We start from the raw sequence: 27,750 nt of genomic DNA on the forward strand, positions 1-27,750 counted from the left end.
CTTTTCGATCCTCGAGTGTATAGCGAAATTTGAAATCAATCAGATTACGCATTTATCACTGTCATATAAATATGCAGTACTACAGCATAATTAATATTACAGCATTACAGAAAAAATTTAAAGTTTGGAAATGGTTGAAATACAAAATCTATGATGATTTCTCGGCATATTTGGATTTTCTGCTGTCTTACTGATCTGTAAGGAAGATTGAAGGAATGTCAATCTTAATTACGGTGCTCCTAATTATCGCCTTCCCTTGGAGGGGGGATTGAGAGAGAAGCCAATCTTCATTAACATGCTCCTATAATTATCACTCGTGCTCTCCCTTTGGGTAACCATTGATGTTATAAGAAATAAATGATGAGATGTAACATAATGTAAAACATCAAAAATAAGTATACATGTCATTAGACAATTTTAAAACAGAAATAACACTAAATATAAAATTTATTTGCCAGCTCCCGACTGTCGTGCCAAACTCCCGAACTGTCGCTTATGCCAAGTCCCGAACCGTCGCACTCCCAAACCGTCGCGCATCCATAGAACCCGTTAAATATGGAGGTCCCGTTTCACAACACACATTCAAGAACCCACACTCACTGTGACTGCTATAGTCCTGAGCGCTAAGCATAGACCTAAATTTGTGGCACTTCACCTACAGCTGATGACGTCTCAATATGTGGGGAAAATTCTCGACGGGGCGTAAAACAAAACAAACAACCTACACTACAGTTAACTAGCCTAGTACCCAATCAGTTCCCCTCGATTTTTAATCAAAAATGAAATATCTACGCACTATATGCCACAATGCACAGGTTCTAACTCAGCCAGATAGTGGAAACAACCTCTCCGGCAGAACAACCCTACAAGGTCTAATATTCTACACTGCTGGTTTATTACTCAGTAAAGTTCTGAGCTGTGCTAGTTTGGACACACTCTGTTTAATATTGACCTCAACACATTCATTTTTATGAATGGGTTTTTCCAAATGTTAAGCATACTTTTAAAAAACGTACTAATACATAAGCTGCAGCAAAATAAAATAACTCCACTGATACCTGAAATCCCGTTGTTTGATAAATCAAAGTTTTCAAGTCATTTTCAACATTCAGCCACCGCGCCATTTTTATTATCTCGGTGTACCTCGGAATTGGCCATATATAATCATTCATAAATTAAGAGGCATTCCGATGATCACCAAAGTTGACGGAAAATCTCGCAATGCACGAGATAAATACAAAGCCCAGTTGCAGAATATTTGTTTGGCGCCTGGCAATGTAAACATTTCTTGGTTTTATATTTTTAGATATTTGTTTTCACTAACATGTATTTTGAAACTGTGTCCCATAGTATTTTCTGTAATTGAAGGTCTTTGTACAGAATGTAATTTTGTCACGTCTGTTGCATTAGACTTGGAGTGACATCTGAAAATGGACAAGCCGTTTTACAATACAAGTGCTTCAAATGAGTTGTGCTATTCATTTTGCGGCCAGATTTTGTAATTTGGCCTCTTAGTCTTTTCTACAAACTGCAGTAATATATTTTGTTATAGTTTGAAATTCCCACCATTCCAGATTGAGGAGGTAGGGAGGGGACAATAAGAGTGGGAAGAGGTGGATCCTTTGTCCACATTCAAAGTACCCCCGCTTTTATAATTGACGTTTGTAGGGGAGAATCAGACCGGACTCCATATCATAAAGTTGGAATTCAGTGACACCAGCTAGTGTCACTGCTTTACCTTTATATCCATTACAACTTTTATTTCGCAGATCTACCTTCCTAGACATGGGGAGTACGCCCGAGATCGCTGTTCTTTACACAAATACAAATTCCTGTCGATCTTGAACGCCGAGTTCGCAACCCAAGACCGGTTCGCGACTCTTAAGAACGTGATTTGTGTGAATACGAAAATATATTCTCACCGTGTGAAAGAGTTCAACATAGGGAAATAACTATTGGGCAACTTGGAAATTGCTTATTAAGTCGCCTCTTTTCCATTCAATTTCTTTTTGCATGTAATCAGCACACAACAATATTGCAAATTGGTTCAAAGTAACACCTTGCTAAAAAATTTTAAGAGCACATTTTGTTTTTTACCATTGCTGAATATTAGAATTAAGCTTAGATATGCAGAATAGGAAATTTAGCTAGATTTCAGTCCTTGGGTTTAGTGATACTTTTAACTAATTCTCAGGTGACTGATAAGGTCTATGGGCCTCTTGTTTTTCATAATTAACTAGCCAAAAGTCCAATTATTTAATTTTACATTCTAGTCAATATACTTATGACTATAGAAACCATTGTTATTTGCATTAATATAATAATGCTGTGAAGTTAGTCATTAACATGGGATGTTCGGTATTCTTGACTGTACCTAGATCATGAAATAATTTTAGGGCTGTAATGTCTTGTGATTTTAATGTACAATGTGTCAAATTCCTGAATAAATATTACTAACGTAACTATGAATATAATACATTAACGTGCGCATGTAACTAATTTTGTAATCGATATAGTTGATCCAAATTGTGATACAATTTATGCTATACACATATCTCTCTGAGTTTATATAGGTCACTTGAGTCGGGGCTCAGGGCTCAACACTAACCTTTAAAAAGAACTAGACCACTTGGACCAGTAGCTTAAAATTTTACTAGACCTGACCTCAACATCATCACTAGACCTGACCTCAACATCATCACTAGACCTGACCTCAACATCACCAGACCTGACCTCAACATCATCACTAGACCTGACCTCAATATCACTAGACCTGACCTCAACATCACTAGACCTGACCTCAACATTACCAGACCTGACCTCAACATCATCACTAGACCTGACCTCAACATCACTAGACCTGACCTCAACATCACCAGACCTGACCTCAACATCATCACTAGACCTGACCTCAACATCACCAGACCTGACCTCAACATCACTAGACCTGACCTCAACATCACCAGACCTGACCTCATTTATATTGTTTCTTTTCTCTCAGTATCACAAATAACATACTTTGTATTGATTATTATAAAACTATTGTTATCAGAATGATGAAAATGCATGTATCTTTAAAGAATGAAATATGAGTTGATTATTCAGAATAAAACAGGTATATCATATTAAAATGACTTAAATGCTGTATTCATTCTGTTTGTTAATGCATAATGTTTTCCCTTTGTTTAGTAATAGCCTTTATGCATCCAGGATTACACAAATTAGCATAAAGCTAGTTTTCATTGTGATCCTGCCTTAAAATATGCTTTGCCTTTTTATTTCTTTTTATTTGAATAACAATCAAAAAAAAATTACATGATAAATGATAGGATTAATTATATGATAAAGATTTTTCATACTATTCTGTTGATATACAGCCTAGATAATCCTCAGTACTAATTTTAAAACGTTAAAAATTGAAATTCCCTCCATCTATAGAGGCTGCCATGATGCGGAACTCTTTTGTATTCAAGACCATGTAAATTGATAATTTTGACGTCACACTGTCTATTCCGGTTTTGATGAGATTCTAAGATCATCAAAGATGCAAGATGTGCATGTGGTAGATTTTACAAATACATTGTAAATAGGTGGATGCCTTCCTGTCAAGCAGTTAATTACACTAATGCAAAGGGGAGATGTGGGGGGAAATTTCCCTGAAATTCCTGACCCAGCAAAGTTATTTGAAGAGAAAAAATACTATGTAAACTGTGGATCCATCATTTGCGTAATGACAAGTTGAGGTTTGAGACATTTACATGTATGGAGAAACGTGTACCGTCTGCCTGGTCTGCGACTCGACTGAACATCTTCTTTTCTTAAATTCTTCTTGCGAAAGAACGGGTTCAAATCTATACAGCTCCAAACTTAACTGTTCGTGACTTGTCATGTTTACAGTGCTGTTGGTGCTGCTGATGAAATAAACTGGAACCAACAGTGTGACGTAATAAATTAAACTTCAATGGCTGCTCTCTTAGCGGCGGGTAATTTGAAATATAAGATGAATTAATATTGATTTAATTGTTAAGCAAGGATTTTTTTTGTCAAAGACTGTCATTTACGATATCAGTAAGTAATACTTCATTCATAAAGGCAAAAATGTGGTTAGGGTTGCCTTTCCCTTTAATGAAATATGTTTAATTATTTCTAGGAAACTCTGGTGGACTGGTAAATTTTTCTGTTGAAAATAAACCATGTGAGTCCAGCGAGACTGGTGACATAAAAAGTTAGTTTCAATCTCTGCTGTTGTGTTAACTATTGAACATTTTTAACTTCTTCATAAATACCCTTCGAATTCTTTTAGAATAGTTGAAAATAAACCATATGAGGAACATAAATTGTAGATTTCAAGACTCCTTGGCTCTTAGGAGCATGGCAAAAACTGCTAAAAATTTCCAGTTTTTAAAAATCTTCTCCTCCACATCTGTAAGAAAAACTAAATGCACAGTCATGTAGAGCAGGAAAGCCTCTAACAAAATTTTGAATTTCATGATCCCCAGCATAGAGATTCTGATTTCCAGGATGGGGCCAAACTTGGCATATTTATTGTGTTTTTGTGTAAAACATTTCAATAACATGTTTTGTGCTATTGATACTAAATTGAAACTTGTTGGATATCTAGGAGCAGGTGATCCTTTACCAGATTTGTAAATTTTATGATCCCAGGGGTAGGAGTCTTGTTACCAGGGTGGGGTCAAAATGGTTAAATGTGTGTGTTAACAATTGTGCATTTTAACTTCTTTCTTGATAAGTACCATTCCATTTAAAAAATTTGTATAAAGCATCTTTGGGATAAGAGGGACATTTTAAATTTCAGGATTCGTAGGTGCTTAGGGGCAGGGCAAAAACTGCTGAAAAATTACCAGTTTTTAAAAAATCTTCTATTCCACAATCTCCTATCTGGGAGAAGTCCTGTATGAAGATTCATACACTACAACCTGTGTTCAGCCCAAAGTACACCACCATTATATAAGGGTGTACTTAATTTCTGTTAACTTCGGGCAATTAATTTCACCAAAATACTAATAAACTAGGAAGAATTGTTTTAGAACACTATAACTGATGTCTCCCATTCCATTTTCCATTGTTTTTAAAAAACATTTTTAGGGATCATCTTTAAATTAAGACTTACGGTACGTAACATTTGCCTATATGTATATGAGCTTCAAACAAGGAACAGTGTTGTGAACATATGATAGTAAATTAAACTTGCCAACATACCAAGTATCAAAGGCCTATGTCTAAAGACAAAAAGTTATGGTCCGGACAAAAAAATTCCTCCAAAAATTCTATTATTTGACTTTTACATAAAAGGTCAAGGTCAAAGGTCTTAAAAATAGCATGCGACACTCTGTCTTATCATGGTATACCAACATACCAATTATGAAAGGCCTAGCCCAAAAATTGTATTTTTTTTTTACCTTAACATAATTTGATGTGATTTTTTCTCTCGCAGATGACAGGATGTCCCAGGTCGGATGTTACTGCTGCAGCCCTGTATCAACAGGTATGGACGTGGACAGTGCTCTACATGAACTGGGAATGATCAGTTCTGTCACAAACAGTAGAAAGGAATACCTACATGAGCGTAAAAGGTCTAGTGTGAGAGAATTAAATTCCAGATTCAGGATCGTACACATCGATCCTACATATGTAACAGGATTAAGTTCAAGTACATCCTCAAATCCAGTTTCCCCGTTTAAGCATGACAAAGATTCCAGTACCCAAATACCAGGACATTCACAGCAAGTATTGTCAACAGAATTTGGAACATGTTATAGAAATCCAGAGGAAGAGGCAAATATACGTAGGAATATGAAATGCAGGATGACACGCATGTCCAGACTACGAGCTGGTCGCTATCATAGATTTCGCAAACCATATGAAGTTCCATGGAGGATTAATCAATCTCTACCGGAGACAGAGATAAGGCAAACAGAAGATGAGTATCTGCATTCAAAATCCAACTCTTCCTCCCCAGTAAAGGCATCATCTGAGAGTTCATTGACAAGGTCAAGGTCTCTCGGCAACCTTGACCTTGCAAAATTAAGTCTTGATGATTTTCTGGAGAAGAAAATTACCCCTGCAGAAAAAGAAGAGATGGAGAGGGTTTCAAATCATCTAGAAAATCTCCATGTCACAGAAAAATCATGACAAAGGATGATAACTTAGAAAGTAATGGCAACAAAGTTGTTCTTGTTAATATTTATTTGTGTGAAAGACTAAACTGAGTATTTATTATGAGAATATTATTTATTGTGAGTGAAAACGGATATAAAGATAAATTATTAATAGGAAATCATTTACAATGCTTTCTACAAACTTTTTTGAAAAACAATAAATATGAAAAACTTCAATTGTTTTACAAGTAAAATGAACACAATTTACCTTATGGAATGTAATTTATTCCCATGATTTATCAATTGGTTTCAAAACAGAGGGGGAAAATTTATATAGAGTTATATAAGGAGAGGTAATATATTTCAACTTTTGAACAGCATAGAAAATTTACAAGTCCCTTATTTTTTAGCTCGCCGGGATGACTGTCCGGAGAGCTATTGTCATGACCCCAGTGTCGGCATCAGCTTCACACTTTAAGGAAAAAACTTTAACCTGGGCTATATCTTTTGAACCAAGGGAGATAGGGTTTGATATTGCACATATAGATGCCTCTTGAAGAGACCTTTGTTTTGATACCAAGACTTTTGACCTAGTGACCCTTACTGTGGACTTTGACCTACTTTTTAAAAATGTTAACCTGGGCTATATCTTTTAAACCAAGGGGGATAGGGTTTTCATATTTCACATATTGATTCCTCATGAAGAGATCTTTGTTTGGTACCAAGACTTTTGACCAAGTGACCATGGACTTTGACATACTTTTTAAAAACTTTAACCTTGACTATATCTTTTGAATCAAGGGGATAGGGATTTGATATTTTACATATAGATGCCTCGTGAAGATGCCTTTGTTTTGGTAGAAGACATTTGACCTAATGACCTTTGCCATGAACTTTGACCTACTGTTCAAAAACCTTAACCTTGGTTATATCTTTTGAACCAAGAGTGATTGGGCTTTGGTGTTTCAAATATAGTTGCCTCATTAGGAGACGTTTCTTGTTACCAGAACTGTTGACCTTGGACAGTTCTACTTTTCAAAATCATTAACATTGGCTATATCTTTTGAACCAAGGGAATAGGGATTTGATATTTCAAATTTAGATGCCGCATGACCAGGCCTTTGATATGGTATCAAAAACGTTTGACCTAGTAACCTTGGACTTTGACCTATTTTTCAAAAACTTTAACATTTTGAATGATAGGTTAAGTAGAATCATGCTTCCCGGCGAGCTATGTTGTCTTCTGACAACTCTTGTTAAGAATTTTATATTAGTGCTTATCACAACCAAACTAAGCCAAAATATAAATCAACCCATGCATCTATTTTTTTGGTTTGTATTGAGTGTCCCCAAGAAATCTTAGTTTAATGGTATATAACATTAAAAAGTATTTATTATCTATGTAGTGCTAATATGATTACAGTACATGAATAGCTACACATCAGGGCAAAATTTGGGACCAGGACCATTCAAATTTGGATTAGAATGAAAATTAGATTTTTAAAACATTATTAGGCCTCAAGCAGAAATTATCATTCAAACCGTTGAAGATTTCACTTCACCTTGATTTTAAAAAAATCGCACTACTATTTGGGGACCAACATCAGGAATTGGGCTGATATTTGGTCTCAGTCTTTGAGAATCTAGAGCCCAAACAGCTGTAGCTCATTAGTTTAAAAAATTAATGTTGAATGGTCTAGTCGTTTATCACAAAAGTGATTGAACTATGTATTTCCCAGCCAGTACAAGTGCAGTTCTGTATTTATTTAGAAGTGCATGTGCTATTAATGCAATAACTCATTTTATGTAAAACAGATGTATGTAGTTCCAAAAATATATGAAGTGTTCACAAAAATGTTTGAGATGTTCACTATATGCTGTAGATCTATGTATTACTTTCTAAGTGGTGCTTGTTGCATAGAATGGCAACACTAATTATCATAAAAATGAGGTGCAGTTCCACTGTTGTACAATGGAATGACTTTTGGGTCTCAAAATGTTTTGTGGAAATTGCCTAAAAATTGTGACAGTTTATTTATAGGATGAGCTTACTATGAATGATTTTCCATTATATTCCAAGTTCCCATTAATATGTCTACTAGTAGTCTATTTTGTAGTAATTTTGATACAGTATGGATAACTTAAAAGTAGCCTACATTAACCCATAATAACTGAAAAGTAGTCCCAAGATGTTGAAGAAGTGTGACAAAAAAATAGACTGAACAGTAACTTAAAGATACAGAGTATTTTAAGGTGGCTGTATATTGCAACAACCTTTTCAAATTAAAAGTTTTGAAGGGTGATTAAAAATGTGAAAGTTTTAATTGTGATTGCCGAGGGAAGCCTGATACGCTAACCAAAATTTATGGTAGTAAACTCGTGACTGATATATGATATTCATACCATAAAGACACAATACTACCAGAAAGTGTAATTATAGTTACTTGTTTTTAAATCAAGAAGTATTTAAAACTTGAGTTTTTCAAAAATAGAACCAATCATGTCCAATACAATTTCACATAATTTGTCTCTGATATTTGGAGTACACAGCATCAAAAGTGACACCGTTTTTCAATTCTGTGAAAATTTTGACTTTTTTTTTTAATTCTTTCGGCAAACAAATGTAGAGCACAGTTTTGGACAAACAAAATTGCCAAAAGACCACAAATGGCTGCAAAGCATCATGTTTTTGATATCATCTTTTCAGTTTTACTTCATTTTTATCAAATTGAGAATAATTGCTGCTTTGCATCAGAATTAATTCTTGAACAAATACATTTGATTTTGAAAAAATGGCACAAATGTTGATTTTGATGGGTAAATAAAGCCCTTTTTGTATATACAATGTAGTCCTTTGGTTTTCGATATGCTGAATTAACCAATGAAATTAACAAATTATGTACTGTTTAAAGAATGCTTAAAAGTTTACAAGTATTTGTGACTTAAAGGGTTGTGCTGGTAATAGTTGAGTTCTTTGATGATAATGAGAAAAAGCAGTTGCACAATTCATGTATTAAAATTATTGTGTGAAAAGAAAGAACATGAAATTAGTTTGCAAAATAGTTGTTTTGTTTGGATAAATGTTCACTTAACTGAAATTGTACAATGTTTGGGTCTTGAAAGAGAGAGATGCACATGGTTACAGGGATGTTTTCAATGGTAAAATAAAGATGAAAAGTTTCGTATTTTATGTTTACTTTAAACATATTCAAATAGTTTCTATAATATGTAGTCTGTTGTTTTCAGAGTGATCATGTGGCTTGCTAAGCATAGCAGACACATGACTAGGATCACTTATTTGTCTGATGTCGGATGGGCGGAATCACACTTTTATGATAAAGCACCTGCAAGTGACACTGATATTATTTGAAAAGACTCTAGTTTGAAGAATAACATTGTTTATAGCAATCTAATTAAACTCAACTTGTGTAGCGATCTACATGAGCATATCAAAGGATCTGATTTTAATTAGATTAATAGTGTTCATAGTCAATTGCATATTCCTTAAGCAGTAGTGAGTTGTGTTCAAATCTTATTAGTTGCTTCATAGTTGTAAACCCACAGTTGGTCTCCATTAGTACTCTTACCTGATGTTAGAGAAGTGAGTCTGATCATAACCATTGGTTTCTGGTTATGCATGTACTAAAGGAACACTTGAAAAAAGTGTAGCACATCCTGTGAATTTACATGTATCTTCTTTAGATCTTTTGGATTTGTAGGGAAATGTTTGATAGCTACTGGGAGAATGAAAGGGAGCTAATTGAAGCACGTGAAGATATGTTCACTGAAATGATATGCTTTGATTTTGACTATGGATGACTCTGTTTACCTGATCAAGATATAGCCTGTTAAGGGCTCATGGCAGGCGTGACCGGTCGACAGGAGATGCTTACTCCTCCTAGACACCTGATCCCACCACCGGTATATCCAGGGGTCCATCTTTGCCCAACTCTCTATTTTGTATTGCTTGTAGAAGGTATGAGATAGATCACTGTTATCGATCTTCACCTTTTATGTTGTAGATACAGAATGGGAACAGTTATAAGATGTTGTAGATATAAGAAAGGAACAGTCCGTCCTAAGAGGTTGATACTAGATGGGTACATATATATAAGATGATGAGATACAGAATGGGTTCAGTTGTGGAATTAAGATATCATTGTAGAAACCGGATGGGTTCAATTGTGGAATTAGGATATCATTGTAGAAGTAGGATGGGTTCAGTTATGGAATTAGGATATCGTTGTAGAAATAGGATGAGCTCAATGGAATTGGGATATAATTGTAGAAACCGGATGAGTTCAGTTGTGGAATTAGGATACCATTGTAGAAATGGGATGAGCTCAATGGAATTAGGATATACATTTGTAATTGAAGAAACCGGATGAGTTCAGTTATGGAATTAGGATATCATTGTAGAAATAGGATGAGCTCAATGGAATTGGGATATAATTGTAGAAACTGGATGAGTTCAGTTGTGGAAGGGTTCAGTGTAACGGGTTGACCGGAATGGATTCCAGGATTAAGAACAAACAAGGTTTTAAATGTTTGCTGATATATTGTACATAGTCATTATCCACTGCTGGCTTAGTTATTCTTTACTAGCAATGCCTGTTCACATTTGGTCCGGTTTACCTTGAACATCAATTACCAAGAGTCATTACACGGGGACCTGCATACACATTAAGTTACAACACGTTAATACAAGTTATGACATGCACAGTCCACCATATTAGATAGGGGAACTTATGCTATTAACAGGCTTTCAAGTGACATTTTGCAAAAACTAAGGGCCATTTTTAGGGCAAAATTATTAAAAAAATAAGGGCCTTTTTTAGGATTTTTAAGGGCTTTTTAGACAAAAATAAGGGTTAAATTTACAAATCAATAGGAAAGAAAAAATGTTTTACTCACCATTTGCAAGAGCAATAATACAACAAGAGGCCCACAGGCCTTATCAGGCACCTGAATACTAGTGAAAAAGTATCACTACTTCCATGGGCTATGAAATCTAGAAAAAAATTCCTGTTCTAAATTCTAATGTTCAGCAACAATATAAAACAAGATGTGTTCTTAAAACTTCACTGCCCTCAAAAGTGCATACACTGATGAAAATCTTTGAATAATAGGTGTATTAGCATTAAAACATAAAAAAAAATATGACTAATTTGGACTCATCTTAAAGTCATAACCCTGGGTTGTGAAATTCACTGTTTTTTTGTACATCCTTTTCTGCTATTCCTAACTGGCTAAGTATGCATTTAGATTTTATACAGTATCAGCAAACTTGCACATAAATACGATATACTAAGTTTGGCCCCACCCTGGGGTCAAACCCTTACTCTGAGGAAAATCAAATTTACAATTTTGGTAAAAGACTACCTGCTCTATCCATTTAGTTTCAATTTAGTATCAAAAGCACTAAAGAAAGTATTATTTAAGTGTTTTACACAAACACTATATAACAAGTTAGGCCCTGCCCTGGGGTCAGAACCCATACTCCAGGATCATGAAATTTACAAGTTTGGTAGAGGTCTTCCTGCTCTACATCACTATGCATTTAGTTGGGGTTTTTTTTTTTTTTTTTACATGTGTGTGGTTCTTGAGAAGAAGATTTTTGAAAATTTGTCATTTTTTGGGCAGTTTTTGTCCGGCCCCAGGGGTGCAGGAATCCTGAAATTTACAATTTATGTTCCCCCTTGTTCCAAAGATGTTTCATACCAAATTTGAAAAAAAATTGGAATGATAGTTATCAAGAAGAAGTTAAAAATGTCTATTGTTCACACACTTAATAACTGACCATTTTGGCCCCACCCTGATACCAAAACCCCTACCCCTGGAATAATCAAATTTACAATTTTGGTAAAGGAATACCTCTTTTTTCTATTTACTTTCAATTTAGTATCAATAGCATTAAAGAAGATGTAATTTAAGTGTTTTACACATAAACACTATATAACAAGATTTGCCCCGCCCTGGGGTCAAAATCCCTACCCCGGGGATCATGAAATTTACAATTTTGGTAGAGACCTTCCTGCTCTACATCTCTATGCGTTTAGTTTTTCTTACATGTGTGTGGTTCTTGAAAAGAAGATTTTTTAAAATTGGTCAATTTTGGGCAGTATTTTCCCCACCCCTAGGGCCCCAGGGTGCTGGAGTCCTGAAATTTACAATTGTTGTCCCAATGATGCTTCATACCAAATTTGAAAAGAATTTAATTGGTAGTTATTGAGAAGAAGTTAAAAATGTTCAATTGTTAACGCACGACGACGGACGAAAACCAATTGCAATAGGTCACCTGAGTTTACTCAGGTGACCTAGAAACTAATTACCCACTCAGAAGATCATACCAGTGGTCATCAACAGCCATATTCGGCATTCAGCACAAACCATGTTGGGGATGAGCGCCTCCTACCTACTGGCCGACCTGCTAAAGATCAATTTACAAATATCGTGAATTTTACGGAATTTTGGTAGAAAGAAAAATGACAAGGATTACATTTTCACAAAACATCACACATACATGTACGAAGTGTATTTCTTATAGCATTATACATTTTATTCCATGCAAGGCGCAATTGTGTTCAGAATCATCCTATATAGTGAAGTGGTATCAAGGTCAACACAAGACTATATATACAGCCCAACAATCATTGATATAAGATTTTCAAAAGGATTTAAGACAGATGGGTAGAAGCTGGTTGTTTTCAATAAATTGGAATTTTAGATTAGTCCCTACAAGTTTTTTTCCTCTTATTTTCAAGTCTTGCCTTTCAGATGGGGTGTCACTCTCAAGAAACGTGTACCTGTCACGAATACCGTACGTGTCTATCAAAAAATATGATTTTGTTTTAATTACACTTCAGTTAACAATTATAATAGAATTAAGATTATCAATATAACTATAAACAATTAAATTAACGTGGTTTTTTTTTTTTAAGTGCTTAGTATTTTTTAAAATCAGCATGCAGGCATCGATAAATCGATTGATTGATTGAATGTTGTTTAACAGAGGGACTCTCGAGAGTATTGCACTCATATGGAGACGTCTCGATAAATCAAAGAAACTAGGAATTAAGATTTGGTATTTTTATTCAGAGAAGGTGTGGTAAATGTTTGCAAAAACAAACTGGCGTGATTTCAAACTCTCCTCTTCGTCTACAGTTTACCAAATAAACCCAGGATATAACTGAGAAAATAAACTAATTAAGAGAACGATGGATCAAATACCAAGTAAAATTTGCTTTGAACAGAACTAGCTCACCAGATTGCAATAGAGAATGGAAGACATTTTGATTCAACCAGAAATTAATGATATCGTTCTATTCTTTTCGAAGATAACAAAAAATTAAACAAGCAAAAAACCAAGAACACATATTGTACTGTCAGGATTACATTGATCAGCGAGAAATATTCATGATATATATTGATTAGTGTATTTGTCTGAAAAAATAGAATTAATTTAATTTAGTTTAAACAATATTTATTCGATCCATGGATGAAAAAATCGATATCAGCAATATTTGGCTTTTCCTTTTCGATTTAAATACATAGCTGAGTAGCTCAGTAGGTTAGAATACCGACTGCTGACCTGTAGGTCGGAGGTTCGAGATCAGCAGGGATTTTAAAATTTTTTACAGATTACCTTCCACTAAAACTGTATTTTTTGACAAAATAAAGTAAATTTGAAAAATTTTCAACTTCAAAATATTGTTGTACATATCCTCCACTTTTCATCTACGTCAAATTTCTCTGGTGTAGCACACCTCCTTAATGAAAACCGCTCTCAAAGTTCTGATACACGCGAGAGACTTGTGTGAACAAAAATCATGGTAAATGATAACGTGTAAGTATATATTATTTCTAACACAGTTGTTTTATACATGAGACAAAATAGATGTAACGTGGACAATATTTGGGTAGGAAAAAAAATAACAGAACGTCATTGGAATAACACAGACACTTGCAGCTGATCAAATTCATCATTTGTCGGTAAGAAAAAATATACTTGTATATTTATCATGTAGTATTCGTAAATCTTTAACTCTCTACGAGAAACTTTTGTACCAGAAGAAAAATATTTCTATTTTCCATGTGCGAGAGATCAATTGATCCCTACAAAAGTAAATCAACAGTAATAGGGTAGTTTATTGTACATACTGTATGGGAACGTGTTCTGATATCTCGGGGATAAAAATAAGGTAATGTTTTGAGCCTTCGGTCTTTCCGCACGCAAACAAGGGAGACTTACGGATATTTTTACGATATAAATGTTGATATACTGAGCTACACTCGAGCCTAAAATAGGCTATGCCTGCTACCCAACCCCTTTCACTTTTTTTTAAATAAAATTATTATAAATTAATCACCCTCGAGCCTCAAGTTCGTGTTAAGTATCTGACCAGTTTTACTGCCTACATAAAAGTAACTTGGTATTTTAGGGAATTTCATTCAAATCTTTAAAATGTCCCATATACATTTAATAAAAACCCTTACAAACAAAGATACATTGCTGGATCGAGTAAGTGTTCTAACAAGCCCCTATCCTTGCTCCTCACGAAAATATCAACAGCTGTGAAGGAGAAACTTCAAACGTACCGTGCCACTAGATATGTACCGTGTCACTAGATATGTACCGTGTCACTAGATATGTACCGTGCCACTAGATATGTACCGTGTCACTAGATGTGTACCGTGTCACTAGATATGTACCGTGCCACTAGATATGTACCGTGTCACTAGATGTGTACCGTGTCACTAGATATGTACCGTGCCACTAGATGTGTACCGTGTCACTAGATATGTACCGTGTCACTAGATATGTACCGAGTCACTAGATATGTACCGTGCCACTAGATATGTACCGTGTCACTAGATATGTACCGTGGCACTAGATATGTACCGTGTCACTAGATATGTACCGTGTCACTAGATATGTACCGTGCCACTAGATATGTACCGAGTCACTAGATATGTACCGAGTCACTAGATATGTACCGTGTCACTAGATATGTACCGAGTCACTAGATATGTACCGAGTCACTAGATATGTACCGTGCCACTAGATATGTACCGAGTCACTAGATATGTACCGAGTCACTAGATATGCCAGAAGTGATGTAAATCAGATGTGGATTCTAAAAAATTCAAAATAACTTTCAGTAAACTTGAAATCGCAAAGCTTTTCTCAAATCAACAACATCTAAACGTATGACTTTTCAACACTTCACACGACCATTCCTCACGATAAATTAAAGACTAGACTTTTTGACATCATAGACAGTTGCTTCTTTCATATCTAGTGATTAGTGACCCCAAAAAGTACGTTGTAAAACACCACTCTGATTCCACGCACAAGTACTCTGAAGTTGATTGAAATTAAAAATGTGCTGGAGTTCCTCATTGACAATATCTTCGTAGTCATTGGTGATCGGGTCTTCCAACAGTCTGTTGGAATTCCCATGGGCACGAATTGTGCTTCTTTTTTTGTTAGCTGACCTGTTTTTATATTCATATGAAGCAGTATTTATTCAAAACCTTCTATGTGAGAAGAAAAATCCCTTGCTGTGGTCTTCAATGCGACATTTAGATATATCGACGACGTTTTATCTATTAACTGTGCTAATTTTCATTTATATGTCGATTCGATATATCCCGGTGAACTCCAAATAAAAGACACCACAGAGTCGCCCACTTTTGCTTCATACTTAGATATTTTATTGAAATAGATATTAATAACAAACTAACAATCCACTTTAAGATAAACGGGATTATTTCAGCTTCCCCATCGTCAACTTCCCATATTTAAGCAGCAATATTTCATTATCACCTGCATATGGTGTTTATATCTCTCAACTGATTCGATACGCAAGAGCTTGTTCTGCGTATGATCAGTGTTTAAATCGAGGCAGACTACTGACAAGCAAGTCGATGGTGCGGGGGTTTTGGTGGTCTCGTTTGGAGACAGCATTTCGCAAATTATATGGTCGTTGTAACAGTCTAGTTTGGCAATACAACCCATCAGTTGGTCAAATGCTGTCTGACTTGTTTCATATCGATTGTTAGGCCGTTCTTGGCACACTAATTTTGACTGCGGATAATTCCGTTTGCCTGATCGGGATATGGGGCTCACGGCGGGTGTTACCGGTCGACAGGGGATGCTTACTCATCCTAGACACCTGATCCCACCTCTGGTATATCCAGGGGTCAGTGTTTGCCCGGCTCTCTATTTTGTATCGCTTATAGGAATTATGAGATTGATCACTGTTCGTAATATTCACCTTTCTCTAAACAATAGAAAAAGTATCCGATGTATTTCTCTGGTCATGATATTATAGTTTTTAATAAAAATACGCATGTTGAATTTATATCTCCGACTAGTCAGTTTCATGCCATGTCAATTCGTTCAAGCTATTTTCTTTGAAAATACACTTGCTAGAAATGAAATAGAAATAAAATATTAGGAAAAAAGAATGCATAACTAGGAATCATTTTACGTACAAGATATTGACAAATGAATAAATGTAACTTTCGGTTTCGATTCCGGCACACACGTGTTGTTTGTAAACATTGATGTTTAATAGGATTTTAGCTGGACGACACTTACTGAAATGGATTAAGAACAATGTACAATCTAAATCTCAATACAATTTTATCTGAAGTCAGCTCTTACTCAGTTTTTTTCTAAACGTTCTAACCCAGGCGACAACCGGGGATTCCACTCCTCTTTTAGCAAAAGCTGTGACGTAGTGCGCAAATGGGATATCCTCCTCACAACGTATCGAAGCATTTCCGCTGAATTTCCCTCCCGCTGTACAGGTGGGTGTCGGACCGTATGCTTACTTTCCCATCGGTCATGGAACGGTGACATGGGACAACCCACTTACACAGGTAAGGAGCCTCCGATTCATTCTACATTTCCCAAATTTGTCATGCCAGGTGCTTTTTTAAAACTGCGGGGGATTTCTGTTCGATCTTAGGGGGAAATGAATTTCATGGCGAGTTCGACGAATAGAATGTAAATACGATATACTGAATGCTATTCTTTACAAGTTTAGGGAAGTGTTTCAATGCACTGGAAATGTGTTGATTTCTGACAACCTTATTAAGAAAGAAGTGAATGAGACAGTCTGTTAAAGTGTTTATCAAACGATAGCCTCTAGGTCTAATTCTCGTGTCTTGTATTACAGCTGCCAGATTCCGTGGTTCGCTGAATAATTTTATTTCTATAGAAATTACTTTTCTTGAAAAAAAAGAAGGTATTTAACTCATATGTGTATAATCACTATAGACCTATTTGTTTCATTGTAATAACACAGGTGTGTGTCTCCTCTGTGAATCAGCGTTGAGGATAATTGCAGGTGTATTACATAACACATGATGTTTAATTTATGGGGGTTTGAATAACTCATAATGACAGGTGAATTTTTAGAAAACTCTTGGAGTGTGCTTTGGCGCATACACAGGGGCAATTAATATTTTTGAAGGTAGCATGTAGAGTATGTAAATCTCGCTTTATAAAAGAACAATGACAAAATTACTCTAGCCAAATCTAAATGTTAATTCAAAGGTCTTTAACAGGTAGCTGACAGAATAATGGGGATAATAGTCTGCGTGTGCAAGGAGGAAATTTTGTTCTATTTTTGCTAACCATGAATTTAAATTTCATTTTGTTTCAGTTTTTGAGAGCACTTGCAACACATTTTATAAACAAATAAATTACTCATGTTGTGTTAAAAGAGATCTTCTCCTGTTATATTTCCCTGAAGTTCTTTATTATATAAAAAAAATTACTAGATACAAAATGACTTTTCTTTGAACTAGGTAAGAAATGTATACTTACCTATCTGAGTACTGAGCATACATGTAGGACTTGATATTCTTATGAATTTGGAGTAAATTATTTGTACTCAATTTAAAAATGCATTAGATTAAATTTCTCCCCATTGTTCAGCAAAACTGACATAATTATATGTAAACTGTGACCAACCTGTCATATACTCCCTGGAGGATCAATAGAAATTAATTACATGTAGAATTATCACCTCCTGGTGACTATATGACCTAGAGTCAGTCAGCTGTCTGTGTTAGTTGAAAGATTACCTCAGAGCATTAGCCCCAGGGCTTGGGTCTGTGATTATTTGGGGTAAGTTTTCCTTCAACATAATTACACCTGTACAGGCTATATAGTGGGTACATGTCATAAATCAGAGCACTTTCTCCACTTCAGGCCTTGGGTGAAGAAGGATCTGATTTTGTGTCTGTCTATTGAATTTTTATTAATTTGGTCATTCAGTAGCAGGTTTTTATTTTGTAATTATCCTTGGAGGATACAGGATACAACCTGTGTAAGTATTATTGTAGTTATAAGGTTAAATCTGAGATACAAATATTTGTTAAGTTCAAGATGTTTTTTTTTCTTTTATTTCAAGAAATGATTAAGAATATTAATGGATATCATTATATTACGGTATTTGTTCTAATCATGATTAAATATTTCATGTATTTCTATTTTGATATTATTGTAATGAGATGGAGGTAATTTAGATTGAAAGTCTAACAAACACTGGATAAACTATTTATTGATTTTATATTTTTAAAATTTGTATTTTAGAATGTGTGAGGGAGGAGAGAATCTACTAAGATATATACTGTAAAAACAAAAACAGCATGGAGAAGACGATGCATTATACATCTGTAAACCATGCACATCAAGCCATTGAGCAGATCAACCAGTTGCGGAATCGAAGAGAACTTTGTGATATCATTCTCCGGTGCAATGAAACCAGAATATTTGCCCACAAGCTGGTGTTATCTGTTAATTCTCCATACTTTAAGGGGCTAATGAACACTCGATACTACATGGAACCAGGGCTTTATGAACATCCATTGAAGGGGGTTGAAGGAGAAGCTGTGCAGACGATTGTCAACTTCTTTTATACGGCCACTGTATCAGTCAATGAGGAGACAGTTTGGACTTTGTTGCCAGCTGCTGCTAAGCTGCATGTTGCTGAAATTCAGAGTTTGTGCAGTAACTTTCTTCTTTCCGTATTGGATATTGAGAATTGTTTAAAGATTCACCATATAGCCACCGAATGTCTAGCTTCTAATCTTTTGAAGGAGAGCACTGATTTCATCAAAGAAAATTTCGACAAGGTATGAAATTTATGTTTTATTTTGAAAACACAATTTTTTTTAGCAAAATTTATAGACTGCAAATTAATGAGTAAATTTTCTAAAGATTTCAATTCCAAGTCATACAAAACAGTTTAATGAATAAGTCATTATTTATTTACATTTTTTTGGTATGTTTTCAGTTATTGGAGGAAGATTGCTTTCTAGACCTGGAGTTTCAGGATGCTATGCCACATCTGAAACGTTTGGGTGACACCGGACTTTCCAATGACCAGGTTCTTCATGCTATTAAGTGCTGGCTTGTTGCTGCAATTGATGAAAGACAAGTGTATGGATCACTGGTAGGTGTCGTTTAATTAGAACTAACTTAATTAATCAGGACATTGAACAGCAAAATGAAGACTGTCTCAGTCTTTTGCTTGATATAAAGGTATTAGGCTTTACAAAAAGACATCATAAAGGACAATGTAGCAATTACTGAATTTATATGTTATGAATTTTCTTCTAAACGGGTTTTCCACAGTTTGTGCTATTGGGGAGGAAATTAACACCGAATGTAATGCATAAAAAATATGGGTTAATCTTCCCGCAAAAAGGTGTTGACGAAAGTTTTATTTAAACTAGATTCATTAATAGGCAGTAATTATCATATTTTCACAGTATCATTGTGATATTAAATTCATTATTCTGGCATTCAGGTGCTTGGATCCCAGGCCAAGCTTAGACACGACAAACCCCCCATCAGAGTCGCACGTTTACAAAGTTGTATCCCCTCCAGCTATAGCAATGTATGGAGAGATCTGGAGAATTAATCTGATCGTTTTATTCCCTCCGTTCAGCCAAGCGGTAGTAAAACAGTTAAATGTATAGCTGGGGGGTAGACACAGAATTAAAGGTCCCTGTTGACATTGCCAGGGATTGAGCCAGTTTCGTCTCTCTCTCCCTCAAATGCCAGCCAGGTAGAACACTCTATTGCCTAGGGCATAAGTAGGTAATTATATCACTTGTATGGTATGCATATAATTCCACATCGTCGCTCATTTCCTCCCGTTTATCTAGACACAAAAAATTTTTTCCCCTGAAGGACATGCTCTGTTAAGATCTACTTGGTCACGCCTGGCTGAATAAGACTGGGGATTGAAAAAACATTCCTCATGAGATATGGTAAAGGAAAGCTGTCAGTACAATGGAAAATTTAAATAGGAAAAAAGTTGGCAATGGGAGGTTTTTAATTTTTTATACCTATAGTCAACCCCCCTTAATCATGAACTTTTCATCCACCACCTTTTGAAGTATAATTGTGTGTTATTTGTTCATTGGCTTGTGACATCGAATTGTTAAAACCCCCTAATGAATTCTTTTAACCTTTTGAAATTGAATCTGAAATATAGTTCTTAATGTAATATGGGGGGAAAATTTTGTTATTAAAGCAAAAGAGTTTCTTTAAAACAGTTTTTAGGTTATGGAAAAGTAAGAAATATATTCGAAATTAGATTTGTTTTTTAAGATATTGTGAGAATTATGAAAGATTGGGAAGATAATTTCACACTGTATTTTTATAGCAGAAGATTATTGAAGAGTTACTGGATAATTAGAGAAATAAGATTTAGGATAATTATTGCTTCAATTACAAAGATATGATGAGGAGGTGTAAAAATAGATCATAATACATGTGCAATAATTGTAAGATGTAAATGCTTAATAATTTTCACAAGATGTATCCAAAACAGCAATGTAGAGTCTATATCAATGTGGGGAAGTCATCTAATTAAAAGCTAGGAATCTAGAGGAACTTATCTGGGTAACTCCGGTTCATACTGTATATATGTATATAATTAATAATTGATGTCATACGTTTATGTGTGCGAGCTCATGCTGTGCCAGTCAGTGGTATTATGTATTGAAAATCTGAAGTTTCTTTGCTGGGGAAAGATTGAGTTTCAGATCTATTACTAATTATGCACTAGAATCAGAGAGAGGATTGTTCTGGGAGATGTTCATTAATAACAACAACAGGAGAGGGATACAGACAAGGATTAAATGTAACAGTGCACACTGCAGTCAGTAGGATATCATCAGATGGTGTGATGTAGACCAATGTCCTCAGTGTACTCCTGATAGATTCAATAGCAGCTTCATTAAGGGTTTTAGAGTATACCATGTGTAGATATCTTAGTAGTAAAAAGTTATATGTGCATCTGTTGAGTGTCTGTCCACCTACTGCCAAGAATAATTCTTTCAGCCCAAAAGATAGACTGTTTTGTAGTTGTTTGTGCATGGAGGTGGGAGAGGGGGGTGTCTTTTTGTAATGATAGGTATTAAGTTAATGCCATATAGAATGAGTTTGATCGAGTGCGATATGATGATTTTATATACCCAGATATAATGTATGTCCATGTTTGTTCAACCCGGAGTAATTTAATATTAAACAGCAAAGTTCTATAAATATCCCATCCGTCAAGTTTATATGAATGAAGAAATGCCTTTAGTTTTGGAAAGATGAGATGATATTCTTGAGCCTCTTCATATTGAAGTGTTGGCGCTCCATGAAGAAAATTCACATGTGAAGGAGATCAAAATATATCATTTTCTATACTTTCAAAAATTAAAAGACATTTGTTATATTTTTGCATTTTCATTATTTTGATTGGATTTTGATACTGATTAGGCCAAGTAAAATTAATTAGTAGATTATCATTCCCGCCCGCCCCTCGAAAATCGCCCCGCCCCGATTTTTTTAATTTTTCAAAATTACGATTTCCGGATATTTTTATGTCAGGTCCGGTATCGTAAACGTACTTTGTTTCACTTTGCCTTTTAGAAACCCAAATACACATGTAATTATGATTTATAAAGCCTTTTCTCAATGAGAGAAGGCATTTTCGAGGTCAAGAAAACCATGGTGAAAAATAAAAAATAAAATCCTCCCACCCGCCCCATTTTTTTGTGAAGTTAGAATGATAATCTACTAATTAATTTTACTTGGCCTTAAATTGAGAAAAGTGTATGAATTTATATGCAGTGATTGACCTGTTTGAAAAGTTGAAAGTTCATGAGATAATAAACTTCAGTTTCAGTTAGATGGAAAAACAGAGTGAATGTATAGATAGATGTATGAAATATCATGAAAATAGTCATTTATGCAGCAGTTGCAAAACTTATTTTTATTTTTTTATTTTATTTTATTTTTTTTACAGATTATCAAGAGGTTTCCAAATCTTGCCTCCAAACTTGAACACTTCATTCCACCTGAGTTCCTTGAGATTGAAAGTGAAATTCAGGGTATGCAAGTTAGAGTAACAAAGAGAAAGGGCCTTAAGATACCCCAACATCAGCTTACCCATAATGCAAAGTCTGAAAAAAATTCTTTCTATTCCCCAGACAATTCTGTAAAGCCAGCTAATGGTAATAGTATTTATCTAAACCATATCAACATAGATTATTTTGTATTCACATATTGATTTGATATATTTTTGTACTTGTAAGTGGCATTATAATTATATGATATACATGTATAGCATGTAAATCTCGTGATAAGCAACTGCATCATCTAATACATGTACTATTTCAATACCCAGAATTCAATCATTATTAACCACAATCTCTCAAAACACATTTACACTACAAGAAACTTGACACTTCTCCTCCCAAAACAATTGATTGAATGTATTTTTAGATGATATTAAAACAGGAATGTCTTTTGTGATTAGTCATGTCAAATCATTGTTGCAATATTTGTAAGTTTCTGAACAAAAATCAATTCTACCCACCTCCTTGTGTAGATTTTACTCATCATTTCAAACCAATATAGTAATATAGTGAAGGGCTTTTGCCAATAAACTTTGACATGCATTTCGTGGATAACAATATCCGCATCTTATTAAATCAGTAATTTAATTTCTTCTTGAGAAGAGGCTGTGTTGCAATAGCATGTTTGGATATAATTGGAAATTTAACAACTTTGATTTTTATAATATAAAGAAAAATAGGTAAAGGATTTCTTTCATTGATTCTGATGACATTTAAAATATTTGACTCTCATATATTTTTAAAATTGTATTTTATGATATAGTTTTACTGATTAATTAGTATGAAGAATGCTTCAAAACTGCAGATGTAATTATGATCTATTATATATTAATGAATGGAAAGTATTTAGTATGGAGAATATTTCTAACATTTATCCTTTATACTTTATACCTGTTTTCTCTTCCAGAAAATGGAGTTGGAGCAAGCAAAATTTCGGATAAAGCAGAGACCAACAACAGGATCTCCCCACACAATAACAAGTCTGAGGCCTCCAACCATACACCCACAGCTCACAATGGCAAGGAAGAAAACTACATGTGCTTTGAGTGTGCTGAAGAGTTTGACACAAAAGCGGAGCTTGAAGAACACGTCAAGAGTCATAAGGTCTACATTAAGACGGAGAGCACATCTCCCAACCAAAACTCTGCCTTGAAATCTAATGAACAGTCCAACAAAAGCGAGAGTCCAAATTCTCTACCATATAGCCCTACTCCCACTAAATTTTCCACCCCACCCCCAAGGTCCTTTAGTCCATACGAGGATTATATCAAGATGAATGCTAACAAGTCAATGGACTTTAACAGTAGTTTATCCAATTACCTTAACAGCGCCGATGATTCAGGTGGATCTTATTTTGACCAGTACATGAGGGCTCGTGGACTGGACAGTCCAAGTTTTGGTCAGAGGTATTCAAGGTCTCCCACACCCAGCCGTGTTCAGTCTGCTAATCCTCTACTTATCACAGTCACCAGTGGAACAGTGGATGGAAGCGACATGAAATTCATTTGCCCCGTGTGTGGCAAAAGTTACCTGGACAAAGACTCCCTTAGCAGACATTATGAAACACATTCACACTTTCCCTGCAATGTGTGTGGAAAAACGTACAGCACAAAATCCAATCTGCACACTCACATGAAGAAACATTCTGATGACAAAACGTACTCCTGTAACACGTGTGACAAAACTTTCACCAGTCCATCTGTCCTCAAAACTCACCTCCGCACACATACAGGAGAAAAGCCATTTATTTGCCCAACTTGTGGTGTGGCTTTTGCAAAAAATATCCACTTGAAACGACACTTGTCCATCCATACAGGGATCAAACCCCATGAATGTAAAGTATGCAACAAGAGATTCAGCCGTTCGGATCACCTGAAACGTCATGTTCAGAGCATCCACACTCAAGACAGACCCCACATCTGTTCACTCTGTGGCAAAGACTTTGTCCGGAAATATGAACTCAACAAACACATGAAGCAATCTCACTGGGGGTTCACTGTTGGAGAAGAGGAGCAGGAAGTGGATTCTTCTGCCTGTGAGCCCATGGATACCAGCATGATGTCCCGCATGCATGCTGGTATGGCAAAAGGATTTGTTCCCTTTAGTGAATCAAAAGCAGATAGATCTGTGGGGGAAGAGAATTCAAATTCTCCAAATCAAAAAGGCCAGATTTCACCTGATGGTATACCAATTACAGTCAAGGAAGAGCCAATCTCGCCAACGAAGTAAGAAAAGTAGGCCTGCTGAGAAATGTTGAAATACGGTGCAAAATTTCTCTATGAAGACTGTTTTTATTTAACTTCTTGTTCCGTTTTTCGCATTGTTTATATTTTGTATGTTAAAAAGATGACATGTTCTTGTACTGCCTTGAATGCTATTTATTTCAGATGGAGTCTTTCCTAGTCTTTTTAAAGGGAGATAACTCATATTTACATTAACTTCATTGCCTCTAAATATTGTTTAGCATGCGATAATTTTGAGATAATGCAATAATTTTCTTGCATGTAAATGACAATGTCGAAAGAATCTCAAAAGATGTGATTTATTTTTCGTTGTTATGATTTAGGAATATGATTATTGTAGCGTATGTTGCTTTGAGGAGCTATGTTGGATAGAAGTATCTCAAAAACTGGAGTACAAAATATTTAAACTTGCAAATATGGCATATATTGAAACAGCAAAATGAAAATAAATGATAATTAAAGAAGTTATTTACATGCATAATCGTTTACTTGGATTTTTTTTTATGAAAGTCGTGTAGTATTTTAAGATCTAGTTGTTAATCTCATAATTTATTTTATTGTCTAACCATTCAAACTTGATAGTTTTTACTGCATACACATGTATAACTGAAGTTTATTTTTGTTGATAAAGTTTGGATGTTTGATATAATCTGGACACAGTTTACATTATACAAGCTGTAGTTTGACATAATAAAACGGATTAATGAATATTCGGTATTGGATATCGGTTTTATATACCACATACCCTTGTATTGCTTAGTCGTTTTTGTTACTAGTGTGAATTTGGAACCACTCGGGCTTTCATTGAAGAGGTGGAAGTGACCATGACAATGTGTGTGTATTGGCTGTTATGAAATGCTCAATTTTATCAGAGTTCTATTTGTTTTTGTTAAGTGCTTAATATGTTTATTTTTTTTTTGTATTTTGTGACATCGTTACACGTATATCATCTGGTCTATTCTTTTCCATTCTCCGTGTATTGTGTATTTATTATTAAACTATTGTATGGCAAAAACGATGATAATATTTTTTGTTTGTGTCTTTCATCTCGTACATTCGGAACTTTGTTGAATGTCCATGAATTTGAAATTTTATTATTATTTTTGTTGAGATTATACGAGTATGATGATAAACTGTACATTCCGGAACTAAACTGTATAATTATTATACATTTGTATTTTTGGATTTGATGTGAATGTTTAATCTAGAATCATTTGATCTGGCCCAACTCTTTTGCACAAATAACCTAGATTTTGGAGAATGTTATCCATCATTAATTTTTTCCACTTTGTACATTGTATATTTTTGAAAGTATTTTGATACTTAACATGCATTTCAAAGGTTCTGTGCTGGAGGTATGAACTTTCCAGTGTCCAGTCCCCTACAATGTAGCACTTAACTTCTCTGTTTTGGATATTCAAGTTAAGGAGAAAAGTGTATTTTTTAAAAATTGGACCATCACAGATTGCTAATTTTCTCCATCGAAATTGTGTGTTGGTGACCCACTAATAAATTTTTTCATGAAAAAAATGCAATGGACTATATCTTGGTGTTCTGTAAAAATCAATTCTGGTTAAATTTGTTGTATCTGAGTATTACATTCCATTTTCAAATTAACATGCAAAACATTCCCAATAAAAAATTGCTTTTCTTTAAAAGGAGATACATTATATATCTTAAGAAATGGATTTATTCATGTTTTCAGGGTTCTGACACTTTTAAGCCAGTAAATATCTATATTTTTGTTGTTTGTCACAAGCAAGACATAACGATCGATGTACAGATTTGTTAAAGATATGGTAAAGTATTAAATTTTGAACAGAGTTCTTGGTTCTTATTTTGATATGAAAAGTATGTAGCATATGAAAGATGAATGGTTCTAAATGCATTGCGATTTATTTACTGATTTTCACCCAAAGTTCATTTGTGGAATGCATCTATGAATTTGCAAAGGAATGGACATAGTGTTTTGGTGCAAATGTAGCAAAGCAGTGTTACTTTGTAGTATTTTTAAATAGAATGGGGCATTGATTGATTGCATCTTGTTTAACGCACCTCTCAAGAATTTTTCATTTGTATGGAGATGTTATCAAGACCGGTGAAGAGCTTCAAATTTAGGCCTATGCTCGGCGCTTAAGGCCATTGAGCAACGAGGGTTCTTTAGCGTGTCACACCTACTGTGACACGGGAGATCCGTTTTTACGGTCATCTTCGAGGACCAGTGACATTCACACCTGATACCAAGCATTTGGCGATAGAATGGTCACTATACCCGTTTTAACGACTTAGGTCTGTCGCAGCCAGGATTTGAACCACAACCTTCTGCATGCGGAGCGAATGCTCTACCTCTAAACCACTGCGCGGTTTAGAATGGGGCAAAGCTTTGTAAAAATCATCAGTGTTGATGATCCCATGTCTGTTGGTCAAGGTTCTGAAGTTAAAGGGGAACGCAACCCTAACCACATACAGGTAACTCGAATTATCGCCACTCAATTCATCGCCATTTTCGTTATAATGCCGCATTTTTCTAGGAACATTTTTCCTGGTACTTAAAACTCTCGTTAAAACGCCAAATTCGCTATCGCCATTTGCCACAGTGTTTTCATTACAAAAGTCTATTTCAACGCGTTAATTATCTCGATAAACCGCCATGGGTGCACATGGTCAGTGAAGCCGTAAATTGGTCATTATCAATCTCCGGCGTTCACCTGGACAGAAGGATCCCAGTAATTGTTGTATTGAATAAACAAGAAAAATACTCAAGATGAACTGTAGTCAAGTTGTTTATACATCAAAGAAACACATTTCAATTTAGCTATGGCTTCGCCACGAAAGAGGGTCCTGTTAAATTTCGATGAGAAAAAGCAAATCATTACGTACCAAGGACATCATAAAAAACGTACCCATCAGGATATTGCAAATCATGTTTCTGTTTTATGGGAAAA

General features: G+C 35.0%; 3 protein-coding genes across 6 annotated transcripts in view; 2 read left to right on the plus strand and 1 right to left on the minus strand.

Annotated features, from left to right (window-relative positions):
* LOC125646607 (gamma-tubulin complex component 5-like) overlaps positions 1-1,160 on the minus strand; it is a 43,703-nt gene extending 42,543 nt beyond the window's left edge. For 2 of the 3 annotated variants that reach the window (XM_056140990.1, XM_056140991.1), the window contains exon 1: positions 1,059-1,134. In XM_056140990.1, the coding sequence (XP_055996965.1) occupies positions 1,059-1,124 (66 nt within the window). In that variant the 5' untranslated portion in view covers positions 1,125-1,134. Of the gene's footprint in view, positions 1-1,058 lie in introns of all 3 variants that reach the window. The other variant, XM_048872997.2, reaches the window with a different exon arrangement.
* LOC125646613 (uncharacterized) lies at positions 1,153-9,300 on the plus strand. 2 transcript variants are annotated; one of them, XM_048873015.2, is made up of 3 exons: positions 1,185-1,277; positions 4,151-4,225; positions 5,456-9,300. In XM_048873015.2, exon 3 carries the CDS (start codon positions 5,464-5,466, stop codon positions 6,151-6,153), a length of 690 nt encoding a protein of 229 aa, XP_048728972.2. In that variant the 5' UTR covers positions 1,185-1,277; positions 4,151-4,225; positions 5,456-5,463; the 3' UTR covers positions 6,154-9,300. The 2 variants fall into 2 exon arrangements, with proteins under 2 accessions (XP_048728971.2, XP_048728972.2); XM_048873014.2 differs by lacking the exon at positions 4,151-4,225 and having other exon boundaries at positions 1,153-1,277.
* Positions 9,301-16,642: 7,342 nt separating this feature from the next.
* On the plus strand, positions 16,643-26,629 carry LOC125646608 (zinc finger protein 271-like). The gene is made up of 5 exons (XM_048872998.2): positions 16,643-17,009; positions 18,733-19,274; positions 19,436-19,594; positions 22,451-22,535; positions 23,470-26,629. Exons 2-5 carry the CDS (start codon positions 18,789-18,791, stop codon positions 24,789-24,791), a joined length of 2,052 nt encoding a protein of 683 aa, XP_048728955.1. The 5' UTR covers positions 16,643-17,009; positions 18,733-18,788; the 3' UTR covers positions 24,792-26,629.
* Positions 26,630-27,750: the final 1,121 nt, after the last annotated feature.

The sequence above is a fragment of the Ostrea edulis genome, chromosome 6 (assembly GCF_947568905.1).
Source record: "Ostrea edulis chromosome 6, xbOstEdul1.1, whole genome shotgun sequence".
Lineage (NCBI taxonomy): Eukaryota > Metazoa > Mollusca > Bivalvia > Ostreida > Ostreidae > Ostrea > Ostrea edulis.